Source organism: Erpetoichthys calabaricus, chromosome 6, assembly GCF_900747795.2.
Source record: "Erpetoichthys calabaricus chromosome 6, fErpCal1.3, whole genome shotgun sequence".
In the NCBI taxonomy this organism is placed as follows: Eukaryota; Metazoa; Chordata; class Cladistia; order Polypteriformes; family Polypteridae; genus Erpetoichthys; species Erpetoichthys calabaricus.
The window spans coordinates 2062205-2084065 of NC_041399.2; the positions used below are offsets into that span (position 1 = coordinate 2062205).

The 21861-nt window shown below is 45.3% G+C and overlaps 2 protein-coding genes across 3 annotated transcripts in view; one reads left to right on the top strand and one right to left on the bottom strand.

Moving 5' to 3' along the window:
* The window catches only part of mllt10 (MLLT10 histone lysine methyltransferase DOT1L cofactor), a 193445-nt gene that overhangs the window by 159451 nt on the left and 12133 nt on the right, over positions 1 to 21861 (bottom strand). The window contains exon 1 of one of the 2 annotated variants that reach the window (XM_051929242.1): positions 2745 to 2888. The exons of the other annotated variant lie outside the window; for it this stretch is intronic. The gene's annotated coding sequence lies outside the window, so the exon portion shown is untranslated. Of the gene's footprint in view, positions 1 to 2744; positions 2889 to 21861 lie in introns of those variants that run through there. 2 annotated transcript variants of the gene reach the window in all.
* On the top strand, positions 7900 to 12117 carry skida1 (SKI/DACH domain containing 1). The gene is given in 2 exon segments (XM_028803358.2): positions 7900 to 10312; positions 10314 to 12117. Coding segments are annotated over 2 exon segments (2118 nt in total). The 5' UTR covers positions 7900 to 8620; the 3' UTR covers positions 10740 to 12117.

Consider the following 21861-nt stretch of genomic DNA (forward strand, 5'->3'; position numbering starts at 1 on the left):
ACACAAGGAAAAACGTCTCTTGACGGTTATTGTGGTAAAAGGCGACGACTGCTCCGAGGAAATATCCACTGTGGTCAAATGGCCAGGGAGGAAAGGAAAACCAAAACTCCAGGCGGTGGAGAAAGTCAACCCAGAAGACCACCCACAATGCCGGGTAGAAGGCCCTGCTGTGGTCCGACACCTCTGCCCATTCTTTGTTGAACTGCACTCGATTCCAAAATATAAGACCGGGTGCGATGGTGTATCTGTGTGCATTTTCTGAAACTCATGGGGGTCTCTAGAATGGACATGTTGCACTCCTGCTCTCCATTTTATGGATGTCCGGCTTTTAACTGTACGCAGCAAAGCTGACATTCACTATTAGAGCTCATTTAACGCTGGCTGTACGTCCTGGTCCACACTAGGTGTTGGAGACATGTTTTTGTCTTCCTCCAGAAGGTCTCTCATTAATTTCTTTATATAATAAATTATTCTTGAATCTGAAGTCTTTTATTAATTCTCAAAAAGCGTGCCGGCTGTTTGGCACAATGGCTTAAAAGTTAGGGTCTGAACCAAAAAGACGGCTGGCTGATGTCTCGCCTCTGACCCGCTGAGGGTCCGGGAGTTCCTTAAGCTGCCGGTGGGCCAGCTCTATAAAATGCATGAAAACGCAGGGGCTGCAGCATTCTGGGCCATCTAAAGGGTTTTTCTTTTTTCACGGTGTGTAGTCGAAGTTCCAGCAAAGTGTGTTTTGGCCCCCATAGGAGTCCTTGTGGTGCGGAGAGGACTCACACCAAGCTGCAAGACCCAGGCAAGGCCTTTACAAGATGACAAAGTTGTTACGATCATGCACTACACGCCACCATAGAGGATCTTCAGTGTCAAACGTAGCCAGGTCCTCCTCGTTCTAACACAGGCCACGCCACTGAGCTTCTGATACATGGACTTGGGTTGTCACCTGTGCTTCCCGTCTCAGCTAAAGGGGACTCTCCGTCGGCTGTGCTGATTAATCGGGCCTCTTGATGGTGCCAGCTGGACTCGTTCCACCTGAGCCCCACCACATTCTCATGGATTGCCACTCTGCGGCGTGTTTGTGTCTGAGGGTGCAAACTCCACTCCATTTGCTTGTTTCAGTTTGACACGTTTTCCCATTTAAGATGTGTGCGTTTCTGTGGTGATCCACCTGGACCACCAAAAGCCTGGACACCCTAAGTGTCTTCACTCTTAAAGAGTGCCAGGGTGGTTCTTCATTAGGGGAACAATTTCTGGTTTCCTAAAAGACCATTTAATGAAGGTTCTGGGAAGAACCTTTACATATTAAGATCCATAACAGACCCCAAAAATAACTGTGAATAGATGATACATTTCGGAAATGCCAGTGCGTTTTTGATTTTAGGACTCCTGCTTCATAATTCAGATGCTGTACCCTTTCAGGTTGCCTACGAGTCATTAATAAAATTTCTGTTCTGTCCACATGCCAGGAGCCTTTTTAAAGCCCAGAGAGCAAACTTCACATGCAAAGATCTCGTCCCGGGATGAAATGGTTCTTTGTCATGCTAGCATTCAATGAAGAACCACACAACCCAGTAAAGAGCTATTAAGGTACCAGTAGTCTAAAGGGACTGTGGTGGGCTGGCGCCCTGCCCGGGGTTTGTTTCCTGCCTTGCGCCCTGTGTTGGCTGGGATTGGCTCCAGCAGACCCCCGTGAATCTGTAGTTAGGTTGGATAATGGATGGATGGATAGTCTAAAGGGAGCAGAGCCACAGGCGCAGGTACAAGGGTGGTGTGCATCACCTGCTCGACTCGCTCGGAGTGACCGGGTAATGAGTGCAGGCCCCAACAGGACATGGCAGGACTCAGCCTGGGTGCTGTCCTTGTTTTCTCGTTCAGCAGGCCTGGGCATGTGCTGCATTTGCCATTTACAGGCTGACGCCCAGCTCACATATGGCTAAGGGTACAGGATCCTTGTGCGTGTTTGACCCCGGGAGGTGCAGAGACCTCGCTGGCTTTTCTGTGAGTTATTTGTGTGTTTCAGAGCATGGCTGTACCACAGGTTTCAAGGTGCTATATACAATTTAAACAAAATGCTGTGCCTGGGCAAGCTTAGCTGACACGTGTGCTAGGACTGTGTGGCATTTTTTTGCCTCTCATCCAGGTCACATGATAGTGCCCCCCATTTCCTGCTGTGAAACTGCTAAACTTGCCAGTTGTGGTTCTTGTAACAAGCAAGAGCCGGGCTTTTTGAAGCCCACATTGAGACCCCTTAACTGAGACGGCCTTCGGCACATCCAATTCCGGGAGGTGAATTCTGGGTAACGTGAATGGCGCTGCACTGGAGTCAAAGGTCGCCGAGCCTCTCATGACCTGTCCACGGACACCTCAGGGAATGGGAATGGAAGGGGGGGGGGGGGCACTATGTGGCAACGTGGACCGGGGGTGTCCAGCAGACGAACAAATACAAAAAAACAATCATAACAACAACTTGATGGGGAGGCCAGCACAGCGCGAGTCCTCGCCGTCTCCCACAGTGAACCGATTTATTATTTTTTTTTAATTTCTGTCCAACGAACTAACGAAGATGTCTCGCGACGGCGCAGAGCCAAACAAAGAGGGCGGCCGTTTAACTTCGCAGGACCCCAAAAAAAACACGTGGGGAAGCGCAGCGTGAAGGGCAAGATGAGACGAGAAGGGACGGCGACACGCACGGCCAGCAGTGGCCTCCTTTGTCCCCGCCGCGAGCGCAGACGCCCACGTGGCCCTCTTACCGTAACTCCTTTTCTTATCGCAAAGCCTCCAGCGCCAAACTTGGAGCCGACGATCCTTCGGCAAGCGTCTACAAAAGCATCGCCCGAATCCCACAGCGGCGGGGCCGTCGGATGAATTCGTTTGCTCGCTTTCTTTCCCTTTTTCGTGTTTTATTCAATGTGCGCTAGTTGTTGTTTTTTTTCCGGGATTTGAGTAATCCAAGCACGTTGTGACAAGTGTGCAGACCCCCACCTTGTGAATCGCGCACGTTAGGACCCTCCAAGCCCATCCTGATCTCGCCAGTTTAAATGAGTGCGCCGGAGGTCGGAACTTTGGAGGGGCCTGCGCGCGGCATTCAGCAGAAAGGAAGCTGCAGGTCGCCCGGGGTGCCTCGGCTTTTTCTTTTCTTTTTTTGGCTTGTTTTGCGGCAGTGTTTTCGGGAGAAAAACAAACGGGTGCGTGCCGTCCCCAAATCTGTTATTAAAATAAATTACTCAGACAGATCTTTTAAATGTTCCACATATTAAATATAAAGCCTAATGAAAGCCATGAAAACCGCGTGGAGCTCTGTGAGGCATTTAAATGGGGCAGGAGATCTCTGAGCAATCAGTAGGTAATACGATTAGAAAGATTTAGTTTAAAAAGAAACAGAAAATAATCATTTTTTTATTTTAAAGGGTATTCCTGACAGTTTCATTGAAAAATCTGAAGTGTCTTAAACTGCACGGCACACCCGGCTCAGCTCGTTCCACGAGGTCCTATCAGCAATTTAAGAAACGAGGAGATCACCGGGACATAAAACCAATCACGTGCCTCGTAATCCGGGTTTTAGCAGGTCAAATAAAATCGTGAATGCAACCCCCCCCCCCCAGCTCAGCGTCCGTCACATGGACTTCAGCGACCCTCTCCTCTCTCTCTCTCTTTTTGGCTTACATTTCCTAGCGGCAAAAAACATTTGTCCGGATCACGGGAGAAGTCGGTACCGCCAGCACACCGTGGCCTTCACACTTTTACCATCAATTGAAAAAAAAAAGCTCACCGCATCCGCGCCCCCTCTAAAGCCCCTGGCTGAACAAAGCCCCCCGAAAGCGTTATATGCTCAAAGCCTCCTCGTAAATTCAAAAGGGCTGTTTGAGTTCGGCGCAGGTCAAAGGGCACGCAAAGGGTAGGAAGGTCACCGGGCAGCGGGCGGCACGCAGCAGCAGCAACGGGGAGCGCGGCCATGAAGCGCGAGGCCGATCGACTTAAAGATTACTGTGACTACCAGTAGCGGTAGAACAACATTTAACTTTAGGTGGAGTTTGACCAAAATCGAGTCTGGACGGCAATTTATTATGTAGTATTTATAGATGCATACATAAATATGTATATAAATTAATACATAGATATAGACATTATTAGAACATTTAACGATAGGTATATTTTGATCGATGGAGTCAGAATGGGTGCAGCTGTGTGTGTATATATACTGTATATATGTAAGAGAACAGATATGTAGAAATATACAGTATGTATATAGATAGATGTTAGAAATACTAACGTTAAGAAATTTGATAAATTGAGTCTGGATTGTAATATAATTATATGCAGACTATATATAGATGTATACATGAATATGTATAGATATGTTTATATATACATATTTAGATAGCGAAATACTATTAGAAAATCCAACGTCAGGTGTTATTTAATAAATTGAGTTTGGACTGGGATTATTTGTACATACATATGTGTGTGTGTGATAGACAGATGTGTATAAATATATAGAGATAGAGGTATATATCAGAAAATCTAATGTTAAGTATAGTTTGATAAATTAAATCTGGACGGGGATGTATTTATATATCTACATAGATGTGTCCATATATAGATGCCGATAGAGAGGAGGCTGTTATTTATTTATTTATTATTATTAAGGGCAATGTGGCGCTAGGTATAGTTTGGTCAATCGAGCCCGGGCGGTAATGACTTTATCTTCACAGTATTTCTTGGTACAGATAATAAACGTACAGCTGGAGAGATGTTAGGAGTCGCGTATATGAAGTTATTGCGTGGAGTCCGAGCGGCCCGTCAGCCCAGCGCGATCACCACCCCGTCCATTCACATCACACACGGCGTCCTGCATGGCCAAAGATTCTGTGCTTGTGACTTTGTCCATATTTTAATGGGTTCAACGGGAGTCCTAAAGTGCATTTCCAGTGCAAATCCAGATATTCAGATATGTCCTTTCAGAATCGGTGTCAAGTCCATTACAACCACAAGAAACAGCCGAGGAGTTCTCTTCAAGCTCAATTTGACACGACGGCCATTTTCATCATCTACGTGCAGGTGACAAAAGTGACAATTTACAAGCTCAGTTTATCAGTCGGAAGGGTAAAAAAGAAAAAGGCCAATCATGAAGCCTGGCCAGCAGTAAAGTATTCAATCTCGTAAACGTCCAGATGAACAGCTTCTGGTAACTAAATAGAAAAACCAAAAAGCCAGCGGAGGCGTAAGCGCCTTACAATTTAATAAAATATCTGATTTTGATTTTTTTTTTTAAATTAGCAGCCGCGCTTTACATTTCCAAAGCTGCTTGGCATTATGACGTGCATTTCATTTCAAGCATTTCGGTCTGTAATGATCTCAGTTAGCCATTTTAAATCGCCACCATTTCAGTAAGTCGTGGGTTGATCTTTTCCGAGGCTTCTGACGGTGAATCGAGACGGTAAAACGCGACTTGTTCGCCATGCAGTCAAACACGAGAGTGTAACGCGTTCCACCATTTTTGGGACGGCTTCTGGACGGTTCGGTATGAACTGCTAATTAACAGAATGCTTCCTAAAATGCCTGCGAGCTTATAATTATGACAGCGTCGCCCCTTCACGATGTCCATCAGTTGCCCCCCTGTCTCTCTCCATACATTCGCCATGAGAGGCCCTGCTGTCCCCTTTTTTTTATTCTCTCAGACTCGACGTGCTTTTCTCTTTCAAAGGACCGGCAGGTCCGCTCGGTGTGCGTCGTTAGGAAATGAGCTAAAAAGAAAAAAGCACCGGTCCTGAAACAGAAGCGACTGCCGGTGCTCCCTGTCCGCCATGGCTGTGCTCGCTGGTCATTTTAAACATGTCCGCGGAGTGTGTTCAGTTCCACATAAGCAGACCCCTGGCTTTTAATTGTTGAATGCCTAATCCAACTTCGCCCCTTTACACTTGGCAATTGTTTGCCATTTTATTTCTCAAACTGACACCCGGGTGGACCCATTTTTACAACAAATAAAACTGACTGAAGTGTTACGTGGAACGAATTCAACATGCACAGCATTTCACGTTTCTATTTACTGAGTACTGGCCGTGTTGTACACTTTCTATATGTCGATGGACGGCATTCAAAAATAATAATACAATAGGCAATCACTGCGAGTTGATCCATTGCTTACCAGTGAACACTTTACTGCAGATCAATGACATTAAAAACTGAAAATGCAAAGCGAATGACGTTGTCTGGAATAAATAAAAGTATTTTGTTGCTTATGATGTACCCCGCTGCGAGTCCCCAGTGTGTGTGTGTGTGTGCCGTACACACGGGCTATACGTTTGCTGTGGACGCTTCAGCCCGAAACAGGCCGTTTTTACACACGAGTGAATAATCAAACTTAACAACGACAGACAGACAGACAGACCGACTAATAATGAAAGGAACGTCCGTGAAGATCGGCGAAATCTTCAGTGCAGCGGAAGGCGGCGCGAGGAGTCTTCACATCATCTGTTATTATTATTATTAACTTTTATTGTGTTGATTTATTTCTTTGTACATGTTTGATATTCTAAGTCCGTGCTTGTTTTTTTTATTTTTCATCGGGCTCGAAGAATGGCTGTCTGGCTTCAGCGGTGACCGAGGAGAGACGGTGGGACCCTCGAAATGCCGCTGACTTTTCTGGGCTCCAACTTGTAGCGACCGCCGTTTGTCACTCTGCTGTGATTCCACAATCGCGGCTGCAGCTTTTTTTTTTCCGCCCCCCATTGTATTTGCATGTAGTCGACGAAGCGGCAGCGGCTGGTGAGGCGCCGTGTGACGGGAGGCCATAGCGGTTTCTCTTCGGTTCGATGCATTACGTATGGCAGTCTCCGGTGATGAGCATTCGTGTTGGTTTTCTCTTTTATGATTTGTGTAAGAGCTCAGGAACAAAAATATGCGTAAATGATATTGAAAACTGCAAGTTTTACACGGATAGACATGCAAACAAAGCGCCTCGTCTTTTCCTGAAGGAGAACTCGCTTGTGTGAGCGCCGATTAAACTGCACAAGTCGCCGCACTTTATTCACGGCGATGGCCGCAACACGATTCACAAATGTGACCTTGGGCAACAGTTTTGGCTCAAAAGCTCGCAGATAAATACAGTCGGTGGTAGGAGCGATACTACGTCACATTAGTTCTGCCATATCTCTTACATATATGTCAGTAATATAATATAGGTTACACACATAAGTGATACTTTTTAATAATAATTACAAAATATAACGCTTGTTCCTAAACAGACCCCAGACTGACGTTAGTGCTCAACCTTTTTGTGAGTCGATTTAGATATAAAAGGGTCGGTGAGGTACGCAAATAAATTAAAATATCAATGTAATAAATGATTAAGTATAATTATTCATAACGCCTGTAAATTATTCGCAGACTAACGTTACTCAATTTATTAATGAGTCGTTTTTGGATAAAAGCTTCAGCTAAATGAATACATGCAATTTTTACATGTCAATATAATAAATAATTAGTTGAAGTATAGTTACTTATAAGGATACACTTAACGATATAAATTATTCCTAAACAGTCCCTGGACTAACGTTGCTCGGTGATGTTGCTCTCTTTTGTAAGTCGCTTTGGGTAATAGCGTCCGCTAAGCGAATAAAATGCAAATTTAAAATGTAAATGGAATAGACGTTACTCACAAAGCCTATTTAAATAAATATAACAAAATAAATTGCTCCCAGCCCAACGTTACCGCATTACGTTGCCCCCTTTGTTATGCAAGTCGCTTTGGATAAAGCTAATATTGATTAATGTCACACGTCATTTGTTAAAGTGTCGTCACTCACAGGGCCTATATAGATAAACGCACGATTATCTAAATTATTATCATTATTATTATTTACGCACCACAGAGCCAAACCGCACAACACGAATAAAAAGTTTATTTAGCTCGCTGGCTCGTTTTGCATTATCCAGTCTCCCAGTCGCTGCGAGGCCGTGGGTTTTGCGCGACCACCGATCGCACAAATCTAAATTGGGGGGTTTCTAATAGGCATCAAACTGTTCTCGCCGGCTTTATGATTTAGTTTAAGAGGCGAGGTGGGAGTATAAGGGTATGCTAATTAGTGGGAGATTTTTGGGGAGGGGGTGGAATATCATTTTTTATTGCATCACCTGTCAGTCGTGTCCAATCAGCGTTGGCTTTAGAGGAATTAATTGATGAAGGTGTCTCCGGACGAGCTCGCCTCACTCTGTCATTTTATTTGTAGCCCGAGCCGCGGCGGGAGCAGACGTAGTGTGTGTGTGTGTGTGTGTTTTTTTTTTTTTTCTCCTCCTTATTCTCTCTCTCTCTCTCCCTCATTCACATTTCCTTCTCTCTACGCAAATAGCAAACCAAATGAGAGCCCGTGGCAGGTATTGGAGCGCACGCAGACACCCAGACGCATCAGAGTGCTCGGCTCCTAGCAGCAGTAGCAGCAGCAGCATCAGTTGCTATTATGTTCTTCTCGGTTTTACGGATTAATTTTTCAAGAAACTTTTCCGCTTGTGAAGATCCAGGGATATTGGCAGTTTGGCTTTGTTTTTTACGACAACATGCCATGAGACGTTGCCCATTTGCAGCTGGATTTTGCTGTTGCCAGATGTGGGGAATAGTACAATAGACGATATGGAAGACTTGGAGTCGGGCTACGAGGAGGTGGACGGCGTGAGGCTCGGCTACCTGGTCATTAAGGGGAAGCAAATGTTCGCCCTCTCCCAAGTTTTCACCGATTTGTTGAAAAACATCCCGAGAACTACTGTCCACAAGCGAATGGACCACCTAAATGTGAAGAAGCATCACTGTGACCTGGAGGAGCTCAGGAAGCTGAAGGCAATAAATTCGATCGCTTTCCACGCAGCCAAGTGCACTCTGATTTCCAGGGAGGACGTCGAGGCGCTGTATACTTCTTGCAAGACGGAGCGGGTGCTTCGGAGCAAAAGGAGGGGGGCACGACCACCGCGGAACGTCTCTTCAAAGGAGCAGCTCCCCCCGAGCCCACTGAGGAGTTTTTGGAAAGAAAACAAAGTTTGGCTCAGCCTGCACGGCAGTCCCCGGCCTCCCTGGCAGCCGGAGGAAGGGCGCTTGATCCCCTCCCCCTCCCCTCTTCTACCTCACATTTACAGCGCATTGTCCGGCCATGCCTATCCGCCGCCACGCAAGGAGCTCCACGACTACGGCTCCGCGGCGGCTCTGCTCCCCGGCCACTATGTAGCGTTCCACCCCGCACACTCGCTTTTCCGGAGCGTGTTCGGCCAGACCGCGGCTGCCGCCTCCATCGCGTCTCAGCCCCCGCCGGACGGCAAGCCGCGCAGAAAGCACTCGTGGGCTCCGGGGGGCGCCGGCCCGAGGCTGCTGCTGCTCCCCAAAAGCGTGACCGGCGCGGCCTTCCAGCTGCAGCACGACGGCTTCTACGAGGGCTACAGCAGCGACTCGGACTCCAGCTCGGACTCGGACTTCGGCTCCAGTCTGTCCAGCTCGTCGGAGGATGACGAGTCCCCGTCTGAGTCCTCGGAGTTCACGTCCAACCCGGACAGCTCGTCCGAGTCGGACTCCAGCTCGGCGTCCAGCCGCGTCTCGGCGCACAGCATCCGCTTCAGGCGCGCGGCGTTCGCCGGTGGCGTCCACGGCCAGCCGGGTGCCCACCACGGGGCCCCCGCGCCACCCGGCCGGGGGCTGCAAGGCGCCGTCAAGCAGCGGGAGCGCGAATGGTCGCCCAGATGCCCGCCGGTGATTTGCTACTCGGGGGCAGCGGCGCTCCGGCGACCGGCAGCCCCTTCACCTGAGCCAAAGCCAAGCCCGGCAGAAGCACAACAAAGAGCACCAGGCGCCGCCAGCAAATGTCCTCGAGCGGGCGGCTCGCACTGCGCGCAGCACAATGAAACAATAGCCGGCGCCAAGCCCTCGGTGGCTCCATTAGCTGGAAATCTGAAGAAGGAGCTCATTAGCGCGTCGCTGTGGCGCACACCCGAATTCCCGAATGTAAAGGCAGAAAACGAAGAGACGAGTCCAGAAGCGGGACAGGGCCAGGCCAACCTCCTGCAGCGGGTCAAAATCAAAGTGGAGGAATGCGACTTGGACTTGGACTACCACCGGCCCGAAGGTGCCCGCGAGTGCAAAGCCGACGACCGAAAGCCCCCTTCTTCTTCTTCTTCTTCTCCTCCTCCTCCTCCCGCCGCCCGCAGCGACGGAGACGACTTTAAGGACACTTTAATCCCGGGTGGGGATGGCCCGACTGTTTCTACGTGCACTGAAAGCCCAACCACTTCTCACAATCAGGACCTGGAATGCACTTTACTGGACCCTCCCGGCTCAGAGGACGGGGGACTGCGAAGATGGTGCTAGGCTTAGGAAAAACTGTAAGACCCTCGCTTTGGGAAAGCGATCTGCACTAGACACATGTCCAGCAAAAGTCCCCGCCAAGGCGGAGAGGAGTCCCCGCTCCGCGGCCAAAGGCGACTTTTATGAAGGAACACTGGAAGACGTCTGCACGGCGTCATCGAAGCGCAAACGAGTAGCCAGCGGTGTAGCACCGGCGCCCAGGCGGCCCTTTAACTTCATGGCGAATTTCCCATCTCCGCCGTCGCTCGTAATCGGCGTGGACGGCGACCTGAGACCGGCGTATTCTCTGAACTCCGTGAAAGATCTGCAGCCGCCTCACAGGGCCCACCCAGTTTGGAAATGGCAGCTGGGGGGCTCTGCGGTGCCTCTGCCGCCCAGCCACAGATTCAGGAAGTTTAACGTTTGACGTTGTGTTTTTTTTTTTTTCTTCATTTGATTTTTTTTTTTTTGCCTTTTTGGAACGATTGTTGGGATGGATACGAATCTGGTGCGCGCGCACACGTGTGCGTGCGTGCGTGCGTGTGCGTGCGTTGGATTGGGATGCAGCGATTGTAGCAACTCAACTGTGAGGATACGGAGCACATTTGAAAGTGGTATGAAGACCCCGCGCTCGCCCCCCCTGGATGGTTAAGACTTTTTTTTTTTTTTTAATATTACGGATTTCTCATTCCAAGATGAAACTTCTACACGCGTTTTCCTGGAGATGGAAAATGGAATGCTTTATTATATTTGAATAACACCGAGTACCTCAAAGATTTCTTCAGACACAAATTAGCAATGAGCCATTTAATTTATGCACTAGGGTTATCGCATCAGTGATTTACTTGCTGGACTGACTACACACTTTCATTATGAGGAGTAGTAGTTTTGTTTTTTTGGTTTGGTTTCTCTTTTTTATGGATGGAACTATTTTGGAACACATTTGCTGCACTGTAATGAAATGTCTTTATTCTGAAATATAAATGCAATTTAATTTATGTGCGGAAGCACTTGGGACTTTTTCAAAATGAATTCTTGTGTTGAGTGAATAGCAGGTCGTCGTCGCCAGTCGCTCTGTGTCCGCCTGTCAATCACTGGGGGACTTGGATTTGTTATTGAGTTTTGACTTTGTGGTGACGTCACCAGCAGCTTGATTGGTTTGGGCCTTTTTAACCCCGTGACGTCACCAGGCAGGCAGAACGTGACAATCGGCGTGTTTACATTTGCACACACCTCAGTCCAAGTGAAGCCATCATGTCGGGTAGTCGACAATCAGTCACTTGTAGGAAATGGACGTCTGTCTGTCAAAACGATGTGAATAGCGGAGCCTTTGGTCCGTTTGTCAGGTGTCTTTTGTCCATTTAGCTGGTTAGATCTTTTTGTTCGCGTCTCGTGGAAAGGTGAGGCTCCACAAGAAAGGAATCAAAGCCGAACGTGGCAGGGATATTTTACATGAAAGGTTGCCTTTTTTTATTAAAGATATGCCTTTTTTGGAAAATAAAACGTTTGCTACTTCAATTTGCCTTTGCCCAAGTGCCAGCTTTTTGTGGTGTGCGTGTATCTCCTCATCCACGACCCCTCACCACACAAGAGCCACTGAGACCCCCAAATATGCACCTTTAAAAGTGTGTGTGTTGTACTAGGGTGTTGGCCATTATGGATGTAGTGTGACGTTAAGCAGAATGATCCCTTTTATTGGCGAGATGGCATACAGAAGGGACCTGAGTTGCCTTGAAAGCCTGTGATATTGTAATCTTTCTAGTTCGCCAATAAAAGGGGACATTCTGCTTAACCTCTCAATACAAGGTGTGTGTGTGTGTGTGTTTGCTCCTCCGTGTTCACAGTTCATGGGGTCGTCATCGTTTTGAGGTGTACTTTGGTGGTCTTTCGTGAAGTGATGTGGAAAGTCCAAGAGGACATCAAGGGTGAAATTGCACCGCTTCATTATTATTTGTCAGACGCCTTTATCTGCTCCCAGCATGTTAAAATGGTTTTTATCCCGTTGAAATGGAAAGAAAGTTAAAGAGCCGCATGACCTTCATCGGGTGCGTCATTTCTTTGTGCTGTTTCCACTTTCAGGTGAAGTGGCCTCCTCAGGGTCACTCCATTAAAGAGGGCTCGTCAGGAGAACATAGCGCCCACTAGCGGCCAACACGCAATTCAATCCAGTCAGTCAGGACGCGCTGAATTAGCGATGGTGTCCTCGCAGACCGTGAAATGGCAGGCTGCGGTAAATACGAGAAATATTTGTGGTGCACACCCCCCACCCCACATCTTTTAAACCTTTACAAAAATTCCCAAAGTCCCAGATTCGAGGCAGCTCGTTTTGTGTTAGCTATGAACTGTGCTGCCCCCCCCGTTTACGTCACGTCGCACCCTTGAAGATGGAGTGGCTTGGGGGACATGTCTTGTCACAATAGCGGACGAAAGGCCCGATGGGCCTCAAAAGTTTCACATTTCCGATGAGCTCAGTTGCTTTTTATATATATATATATATAGCGCCCTTCACTGCACTTCTGAGGGAAGCACAAACAATAAATTAAACAATAATCCAAGCAGCCATCCGGAAATAGAGGAGCGCCACAACAACTGCCGGCCATCCAGAAATGGCGAGAGACGCGAGGAATGAGCTGATATGACAGGCGGTCACGCAGATTATTTTTTTGTTTTTCCTCGAAAGTTCCAAATCACAAATAAAACAAAGACAAGGAATGTCTGGCCGGTGACACACACGGTGGCCGAGTCGCAATTTATTGCTAAAAGTTCATGTCGCTGCGTCTTCGTGTCAGATGTTTACTTGTCTTTTTCTCTTTTATATTCATTTATAGTCACATAAACACTAAACTCGAATATTCTGACTGAGCAGCACGCGGACTCGATCAATAAACACGCGGGACACACGAACACGTCACGCACACGGTGGGCTCCATGCACTTTAACCAGCTGCCAAGAAGGCCAATTACATTATAAAGGGTGAATACGAACAGGACTACTCGCCCCCCCAAACACACACACACACACAGGCTGCCCCGTTCACTATAGTTTTTTTTTCTTGCCCACCTCCTTTTAACTGCAGGACCCCAAACCTCAGATCGCTGACAGTAATAAAACTCGTTCAGCATCCCACCTCCCATAGACCCCCTTAAAGACTGGATAATTTATATTAAACAGGGGGCGCTTTGTAAAGCATTTTATTATGTGGCTGGTGGTTAATTGTGAAAAGATGTCCAATTGTTTGCTCGAAATGCCTTTAAATGAATCTTGGCGGACTGGGGGCCATTAAAAGCACGCAGGACGACTCCTCGTGTTATCGCCGCTCAGATCGCAGCGCAAGCGCGGGGTCCCAATGTCGCCGCTTTGCTTTTCTTTCAGTGGCCTCGGCCGGCGACCTCCTAATCAGAAATAAGCCTGCAATGAATTAATGGCGTGAGCGGGACAAAAACAGAAGGACGAGGACAAGGAGATTGTAGAGAGATGGCGTCCGTGAGCCCCCAAATTCAACTGGACGAGCCCCCTAAAACATGCGAGTTCTGTTGAAGGGGGAGCACGTGGGTTTGCCGAGCCGTAAAGCCCACCAGAGTTCATCTGCACGTCGTTGCCGTGCAGGCCGCAGAATGCGGGGGTCCGCACATGAACTGCCAAACAAATAAAGCGGGGTCACACAAGCCAGAGCTTAACACGCGTTAATCCCACCTCGTCCATTAGCTGTAAGCCGACACACAGGCCGCCCGTTTATTTTATTTTATTTTTTTTTACGTTGACACAAACTCGACATTCTACAGTCCTGGCTGTGATTTGAGCCCAGAAAAGCGGCCATTGTGTACTTCGGTTCAGTTTTATTTCATTTATTTTTGTAACGCGGTCATCGCCGAACGATAAGTGACAAGTACGCCGTTGAAATACAAGTAGACATTTTACAAAACACCAAATACAGAAAACAAAGCCGTAGTGTCACACACACTCTCACACACACACACACGCGCGCGCGGCTCTCCTCCTGCTCAGCTCGACCGGTCCTGTCCCGGCTCGTCTGCTTTTCCCTTTCCCAACAAACACAAAGTGAGCTCCGCCGACCCCCGAGTTCCCTGCTCAAAGGTGGGTTTTTATCATTAACGTCACAAAGCCGTGATTGATGGGACTTTATAGTGCCGTAAAGCGTAAGGTCGTGGAGGGGAAACAGGAGGCTTCAATCAGTGTGCCCCCCGGTAGACCCCGAGACTGCGGAGAGCCCAGCGGGGCGGCGGGGGGCCTTCAAGCACGAGCGGCCGAATCCTCCTTGGAACGTCAGCCTTGAAAAACAAAAGCTGAAAATGTAGGCCTGTCAAGAAAGAATTAAAGAACCCGATATCTCTAATGCAGTCACTTTAGCACTGCAGCCATGACAGGCACTGCCGTCTCACTATTGAGGCTTTGTCGATGAATGAATGAGGGCCTTAGTGTGGCGCTGTCTCTGTGAAAGGCGCTATATAGGAATGCGAACTTTTAAAAATACACTTTTATTATATCGTCCACTGTGGAAGGCATTAAAAGACAGGAAGAGGTTTTTGATTTTAATGCACTCTTTTTTGCACAATAACAATCATTACAAAATTTACAGTCAAACTCTCAAAAAAAAAAAAAAAAACAGGAATACCAAAACTCGTATTAGAATTGCAAACAAACAAAAAAAAGTTTTTCATTCCGGATTTTTGTACAAACTGCCTCATTTACACACCACTGGTTAATAAAAGTTTGCTGGCTACAATTATTATAAAATTTACCTAAATCAAACGAAGGGAAAGAAAATGATAATGCTGATTTCCTTTCTATATTGTACATCGTGGAAGGCAATAAAATATGGAAAGAAAGTAAACATTGTCCAACCCGCTATATCGTAACACGGTCACGGGGGAAAGTAAACAGGAGCATTGATATCTGTAATCATAAAAAAATCAGTTTAGCATTGTCATGAAAAGCACTGTATAAATAGTTTTGTTATAAAGGTGTAATATAACTTCTATAATAGGCACCACGTAAAAGAAAAATGGATATCTCAAATCATAAAAAATCAGTCAACCTTAGCCATGAAAGGAACTATATAAATATTGACATTTTGTTTTATGTTCATGAATAAGATTACGGGCATCTAAGGCACCATATACAGATAATCTTAAAAAAAAAAAAACAAATTCGCCTTGAGCAGGAAACATAAACTTAGCACAGCCATTAAACGCATTATGGAAACCTGCGGCTTATTTGTTATAAAGACACTTTTGACTGTTCATAAATAAATGTGGTGCGATCTTTATGAAAGGCACTATATAAAAGAAGTAAAAAAAAAGTGCTATGGAGCTTAGAAATCTGAACACAAAGTTTCTCAACAATACAAATCGTGAAATCTTATGTCAAAAAAAGAAGAACGTGCATTGTCCTGAAGTTCACACAATGCCTCATTAGTACAACACCCTTTGGTGAAAGAATGAAAGAAAGGAAGAAAATGGATAACTCTAATCGGAAGAAATGGTTGTAGCATAGCTAGGAAAGACATTATATTGACATTACTTTGTTTTAGTGTTCAAAAATAAGAGTGGAATTGTGGCGCTGTCTATATTAAAGAAACTACAAAAATGAAATCTTTAAAAAAACGTTGAAGTGATTATGAAGAGTCGTGACATGCGCAATGTATTATTTGTTGTAATGATGTATCGGGGTATTTATGAACAACTGTGGTGAAATCTCAGTGAAGGGCGCTATACAGAATAAGACAACGCGAGGGTTCGGTGAGGGGCGCTCCCGTTTCCTTCGCATGCACGCGCGCGCTTTATTTACCGTTCAGGTCGGCATCACGTGACGCCGAGGGCCCCCTTTGTGTCAGACGCTAACAGCCCGATCAGAGCAGTAAGGAGCTCAGGGGCGCCCGTCCCGCTGTACCCCAGCACTGACCCACACATTGCCCGTTTCCTCCTACATATCACATATAGATATCTGAGAGTACCGTTAACGACATTCAAACGTACATCGCGACTTCAGGAATGACGACTGCTTTGGTTTGATCGGCTCATATAATCTGCTGTCACTGCAGCCGCCACCGTCAGTCTGTGACACAGTCCGTGGTATGCAGGTCTGGCGCTTAATGGCCCTCCTCATAATCAAAATAAATCGGCTATCGCTTTATAATCGTGTCCATGAAAATGTCCTTCTGAGCGCAATAAGCGATTGTGACTCAGGTAGCCAAAGCGGCAGCCCTGTCTGTTTGTACATAATTAACATCACCCTGCAGCATTTGATACATAAAAAAAAAATACATTTGGGGGTCCCAAACTACCAAGGCTCACACTGGGAATGAAAGATATTTAACTGATAATAAAAAGACCAACAATAATAAAAAGAACTATAGTCTGGAAACGGCCCTAGAGGTCGGTGACACAAATAGTAAATAATAATAATAATAATAAAGACATCATGCGAGAGGAAACAAACGCTGAATATTATTATTATTATTATTGGAGAACACAGGACTCTAAAATGCTACTTTGACAACAATGCCCCCTATCCTCCCCGAATTACGTTCAGCCCCATTCCCCTCTTTACATTTTAAATGAATCGGACCACCCCTCCCGACTTTTCTTACAGATGGCGCCCCGGTTGGACATTTCGCCTTGACGGCCCTGCAGCGCCCGTTCCATTCCACGCTCCCCCGTTTCATATTCCTGCACAAGTCACGAGGCGTCCTTCTTTTTTGCCGCGGCTCTCGTCGTGTTTTGCAGGCCGCGGTGGGTGACAGTGGGGGTCTTTCTAAAGGCTGAAACTAGCAAGAGAGAAGGGGGGGAGGGGTGCAACAAAGGAAAGAGGAGACAGCAAATCCCCCTCGGTGGATTAGAAAGTTAAAGGGCCGGCCTTGTGGGATTTAAGCCCCCCCCCAGCCCGCTTCTCTGCTAATAGCCCTCCTCGTACGTGGAGAGGGGTAGAGAGAGAGAGAAACGGAGCGCACGATACGCTCAGGCTCTCCGTTTTACGCGCTGACGAACTTGACATTTCAGCGCACATTTGCGTGCCTGCGACTGCAGCGGCGACAGTGAGTACAACTGGACAGACAGGCAGGGCAGAAGAGGCCGAGCCGCGCAACTCTGTGTCCATGAGGACTGCGAAGGTCAGCGCCGGCCTGCACGGGCTTCAGTGTATTTAACAACAAAATAAATAGTAATAGTAATAAAAACCAAAAGAATTCTTTTAAATAACAGTAGAACATTGTCATAATTACCACCATTTTTGATTGTTGCTTTCTAGCCAACGGACAGCAGAGAAGCTCAAGCCAGTCCGGCGTCTTATTTCGTATTTTAGTGATATTTTCAGCCGTAAAGTGTCCCTTAAGGTGATAGATGTTTCTTCTGCGTGCCTACGGGTTTCCTCTACAAGGAACTTAAATGGAAAGAAACAATAAAAACGAAAGCTTGTCGTGCTGCTGCGTATGAATCTGAAATCTTGCTGAATTACCAAATGATAATTTTCATTTAATTTTTGTTGACCTACAAAACAATGAGGCAGATTTTAAACATACAGACCACATTTTATAACTTAACATGTAAAATACGTCACACGTGTAGAGCAACTGGGCTCGATCGAGTAATCCAAGACCCTCCACGTTATCAGCAGGGAGCAGTGGACGGAGGGGCTTCAGAATTCATCCCGGTGTTATGTTGATGAAGAGAAGCGCGAAGGCCTGATGGGGCAACTTTGGCTGACCAGAGTGGTCCGAATGTTTTAAGGAGGGCCGCTCACAAACCTGGAGACGTGTACCAGGAGCACAGGCCTTTAAAACGGTCCACCTTGGTGTCGTGTCCTGAATTCCCCACGTTCTTCACGTGTACTAAAAATCACAACAACAATAACAAGAATCCATTTCTTGAATTCCTTCTAAACACTTTGACTTCACTTTGTCCGGCGCCTCCTGACTGACCGGTACGAGAAAACCCCCCATGTGATATACCGTTGGACTCGTCTTGATGTTTAGTTATGGAAGATGTTGAGCTTTTCAGGTTCCCTCTTATTGTTGACCCTTTTGACCCAAAAAAACCTTCATTGTTAGGCTGTTTCAGAGCCATATTTTGAACAGGGAAATGACACCCTCATGAGGAAGAGTAAACCAACAGGTGTCTCCATCACAAGTAACCATAAAGGACTTGAAGTTGTGCAGGCCACATCAGCTGACCCCAAAATGGCACACGAGGGCTCACAAAACTTGGAATAAACCAGTATAGACATGCATGTCGAGGGGTGTTTTCTGCTACTTCAAGGTTGCTGATCATGAATAGGATTGCATTTTTGATATCTGATTCTTTACCGGCGGTCCCGGCCCCCCTAAGAGCCACTCTCAGAAGGTCCAAAAAAAAATGACAGACTTGAAATACAAGCATGTGGGCTATCGTATCAGACTACTTCAAGGGGATTTTTGATGTTTGATCCTTTAGCCCTCTCTGGCCCCCATCACAGACTGAAATGACAAATGTCCACGACAATCGAGAAAGTGAAGCACACATTTGAATATAGCGGACTCTTCTTGTTTATGGTGGACATCTACCTCATGAAGTAAATCTTGACATTTCTTATAAACACCTCAATTTAGGGCGACTTATGCTAATTCAGACCCTTTTTTTCCCCCCATTTATATCACCTACACTCTTAAACATAAAGGTGCCAATGTGCATCTTTAGAGAAATGCAGTAGGAGAACTATTCTTACTTCCCAAAAAGACCACCCGCATGAAGGTCCCAGTCGTGGAGGTGATGATAGCGGGTTTGTGAAAGACCAACAGGTTCCTGATTTTCAAAGGACTCCATGCAAGTTCAGGTCAGATGTCTTCATCTATAGCCTACCAGGCCTCAAGATTTCCATTGTGGGAACCCTTTTTGAAAGCCCAAAGAACCATCTCATGTGAGATTTGTAACAGAGAAAAGCAGTTCTTTGTGAAGGAACCACACAACCGAGGAAAGTGCTGCTTTAGAACCAGGGGTTTACGAATGTACACACTCTTAAAAATAGCCGTCTTGTAATGGCACTTTACCGTTCTTTACTGGTTGAACTTTTCCTTGACAAACCACCAGTCCATTCTGAGACAGGCTCTTTGCATTTGAAGTTTGTGCTTTGAAAAACTTCGTAATATGAAAAGACAAATCTTTAATGTATAGTGGGCTACAGGACACAAAGAGATTAAGACCACCCAGACTTGGCCTGCATTACTAGATAGATAGATATGAAAGGCACTATATGATAGATAGATAGATAGAATTTGGTATTGTAGGCAGGATTAGATAGATAGATAGATAGATAGATAGATAGATAGATAGATAGATAGATAGATAGATAGATAGATAGATAGATAGGAAAGGCACTATATGATAGATAGATAGATAGATAGATAGATAGATAGATAGATAGATAGATATGAAAGGCACTATATGATAGATAGATAGATAGATAGATAGATAGATAGGAAAGGCACTATATGATAGATAGATACTTTATTAATCCCCAAGGGGAAACTAGACGTAGGCAGAGAGAGTGCTTTTAAAATCAGCATCTGCACTGGCGTTTCACAAATCTGTTACCATCAGGTCCTCACTCTTCAGACTAATGAGCCTCTTAGAGGTCTAAATAAATACATGGAACCTTCTGGAGCCCTCAGGCCTTATGGGCACTGATAATCACATCACTCTGAAGCACTGCTCTGTCACCTTGATTTTTACAAGTGCAGGTCGGCTTATTTTAGAAGGCCCACAGTTATGGAGGAAGGTCTAATCTGAGTGAAAGACAGTGACCTGCGCTGCCCCTTCTGCTCACAATGCCCAGACTCCATGATTATTAATGTCACTGCACAGCAAGACGTGCAAACTCCAGCATCCTCTGCCTAACGTGTGCTTTTGTCTTGGCCTTCTTGTGCACAGTGATGGGTTCCACACGGTTGGTTGTTTTTGGTTTTTTTTCATGCATTTGCAATTATTGATGAGAAACTGGAAACTGAAGCACACGGCCATAGTGCCAGTAATGAAGATGAAGAAGAGGAGGATGCTTGCGCTAGCGGTGTACAAACGATGAGCACCAACTTACAAAATACGAGAGTTAACAAGCCGCTCGACTGCTCTCTGATTTTCATTCTCAGTTTTTGGTTTTGTTTTTTTTAATATAAGGCTTTTCATTTGAAACATCACCTATGCCCCCCCACCTGCTAAAATATTTCCAAATTCTAACAACTAAATAGCCCTCAGGACCCTTTGAGTTTTCAGGGGACAGTTTGTAGAAGGCCACCTGTCATGGCAAAGAGTCACCAACAGTAACGTAAGCAGGCCGCGAAGGCACTAAAGGGGCCCACTCAAGTGGCAGGGCTGACCACCTACAGGGCTCTAATGCCAGCTTAGAACAGCAGGAGATTCAGAGCCACACGGACAGAAGGTCAGAAGGAACGATGACTTTTTATTGTCTTTTAGTATCTTTAAATATACTCAGCCTACCACATGGATGATAATAATAATAATACTGTCATAGGTAGTGCCCTGCAATACTTAACAATAAACCTCACCCTGCATTTGAGAAAAACAAAACACAAGCAGCACTGTATTGGGGTACCTTTCAAATAAACGGCTAAGGCTCATAGTGAGAGATAAAGAAACAAAAGGAATCAAAAATAAATACATTCATCAACAACATTAATAGCAATAATAACACGTATGTATATAGCTCCTTTCATGCATTAAATACACCACAATTTACTTCACAAATATAAAAAAACAAAATATTAATAAAAAGAAAAAAATGGTAAAAGCCAAAAAACAAATACGAAAAGACCTCTCAGAGGAGGACATGCTGTACGAGCATACTAATAATAATAATAATAATATTTATATAGCTCATTCATGCATTAAATACAACACAATTTGCTTCACAAATACAAAAAGACAAAATATTAATAAAAAGAAAAATAGCAGGAGCCAAGAAACAAATAGACCCCTCAGAGGAGGACATGATGTAGGTGCATAATAATAATAATAATTATTATTATTATTATATAGCTCCTTTGATGCATTAAATACACCACAATTTGCTTCACAAATAAAAAAAAAAAAGACAAAATATTAATAAAAAGAAAAAAAATAGTAAAAGACAAAAAAAACTAATATGAAAAGACCCCTCAGAAGAGGACATGCTGTAAGTGCATAATAATAATTAATAATAATAACACGTATTTATATAGCTCCTTTCATGCATTAAATACAACACAATTTGCTTCACAAATATAAAAAGACAAAATATTAATAAAAAGAAAAATAGTAGAATCCATGAAACAAATAGACCCCTCAGAGGAGGACATGCTGTAGGTGCATAATAATGAATATTATTATTATTATTATTATTAACACGTATTTATATAGCTCCATTGATGCATTAAATACAAAACAATTTGCTTCACAAAAAAAAAAAAAGACAAAATATTAATAAAAAGAAAAAAAAATAGTAAAAGACAAAAAAACTAATATGAAAAGACCCCTCAGAGGAGGACATGCTGTAGGTGCAGAAAG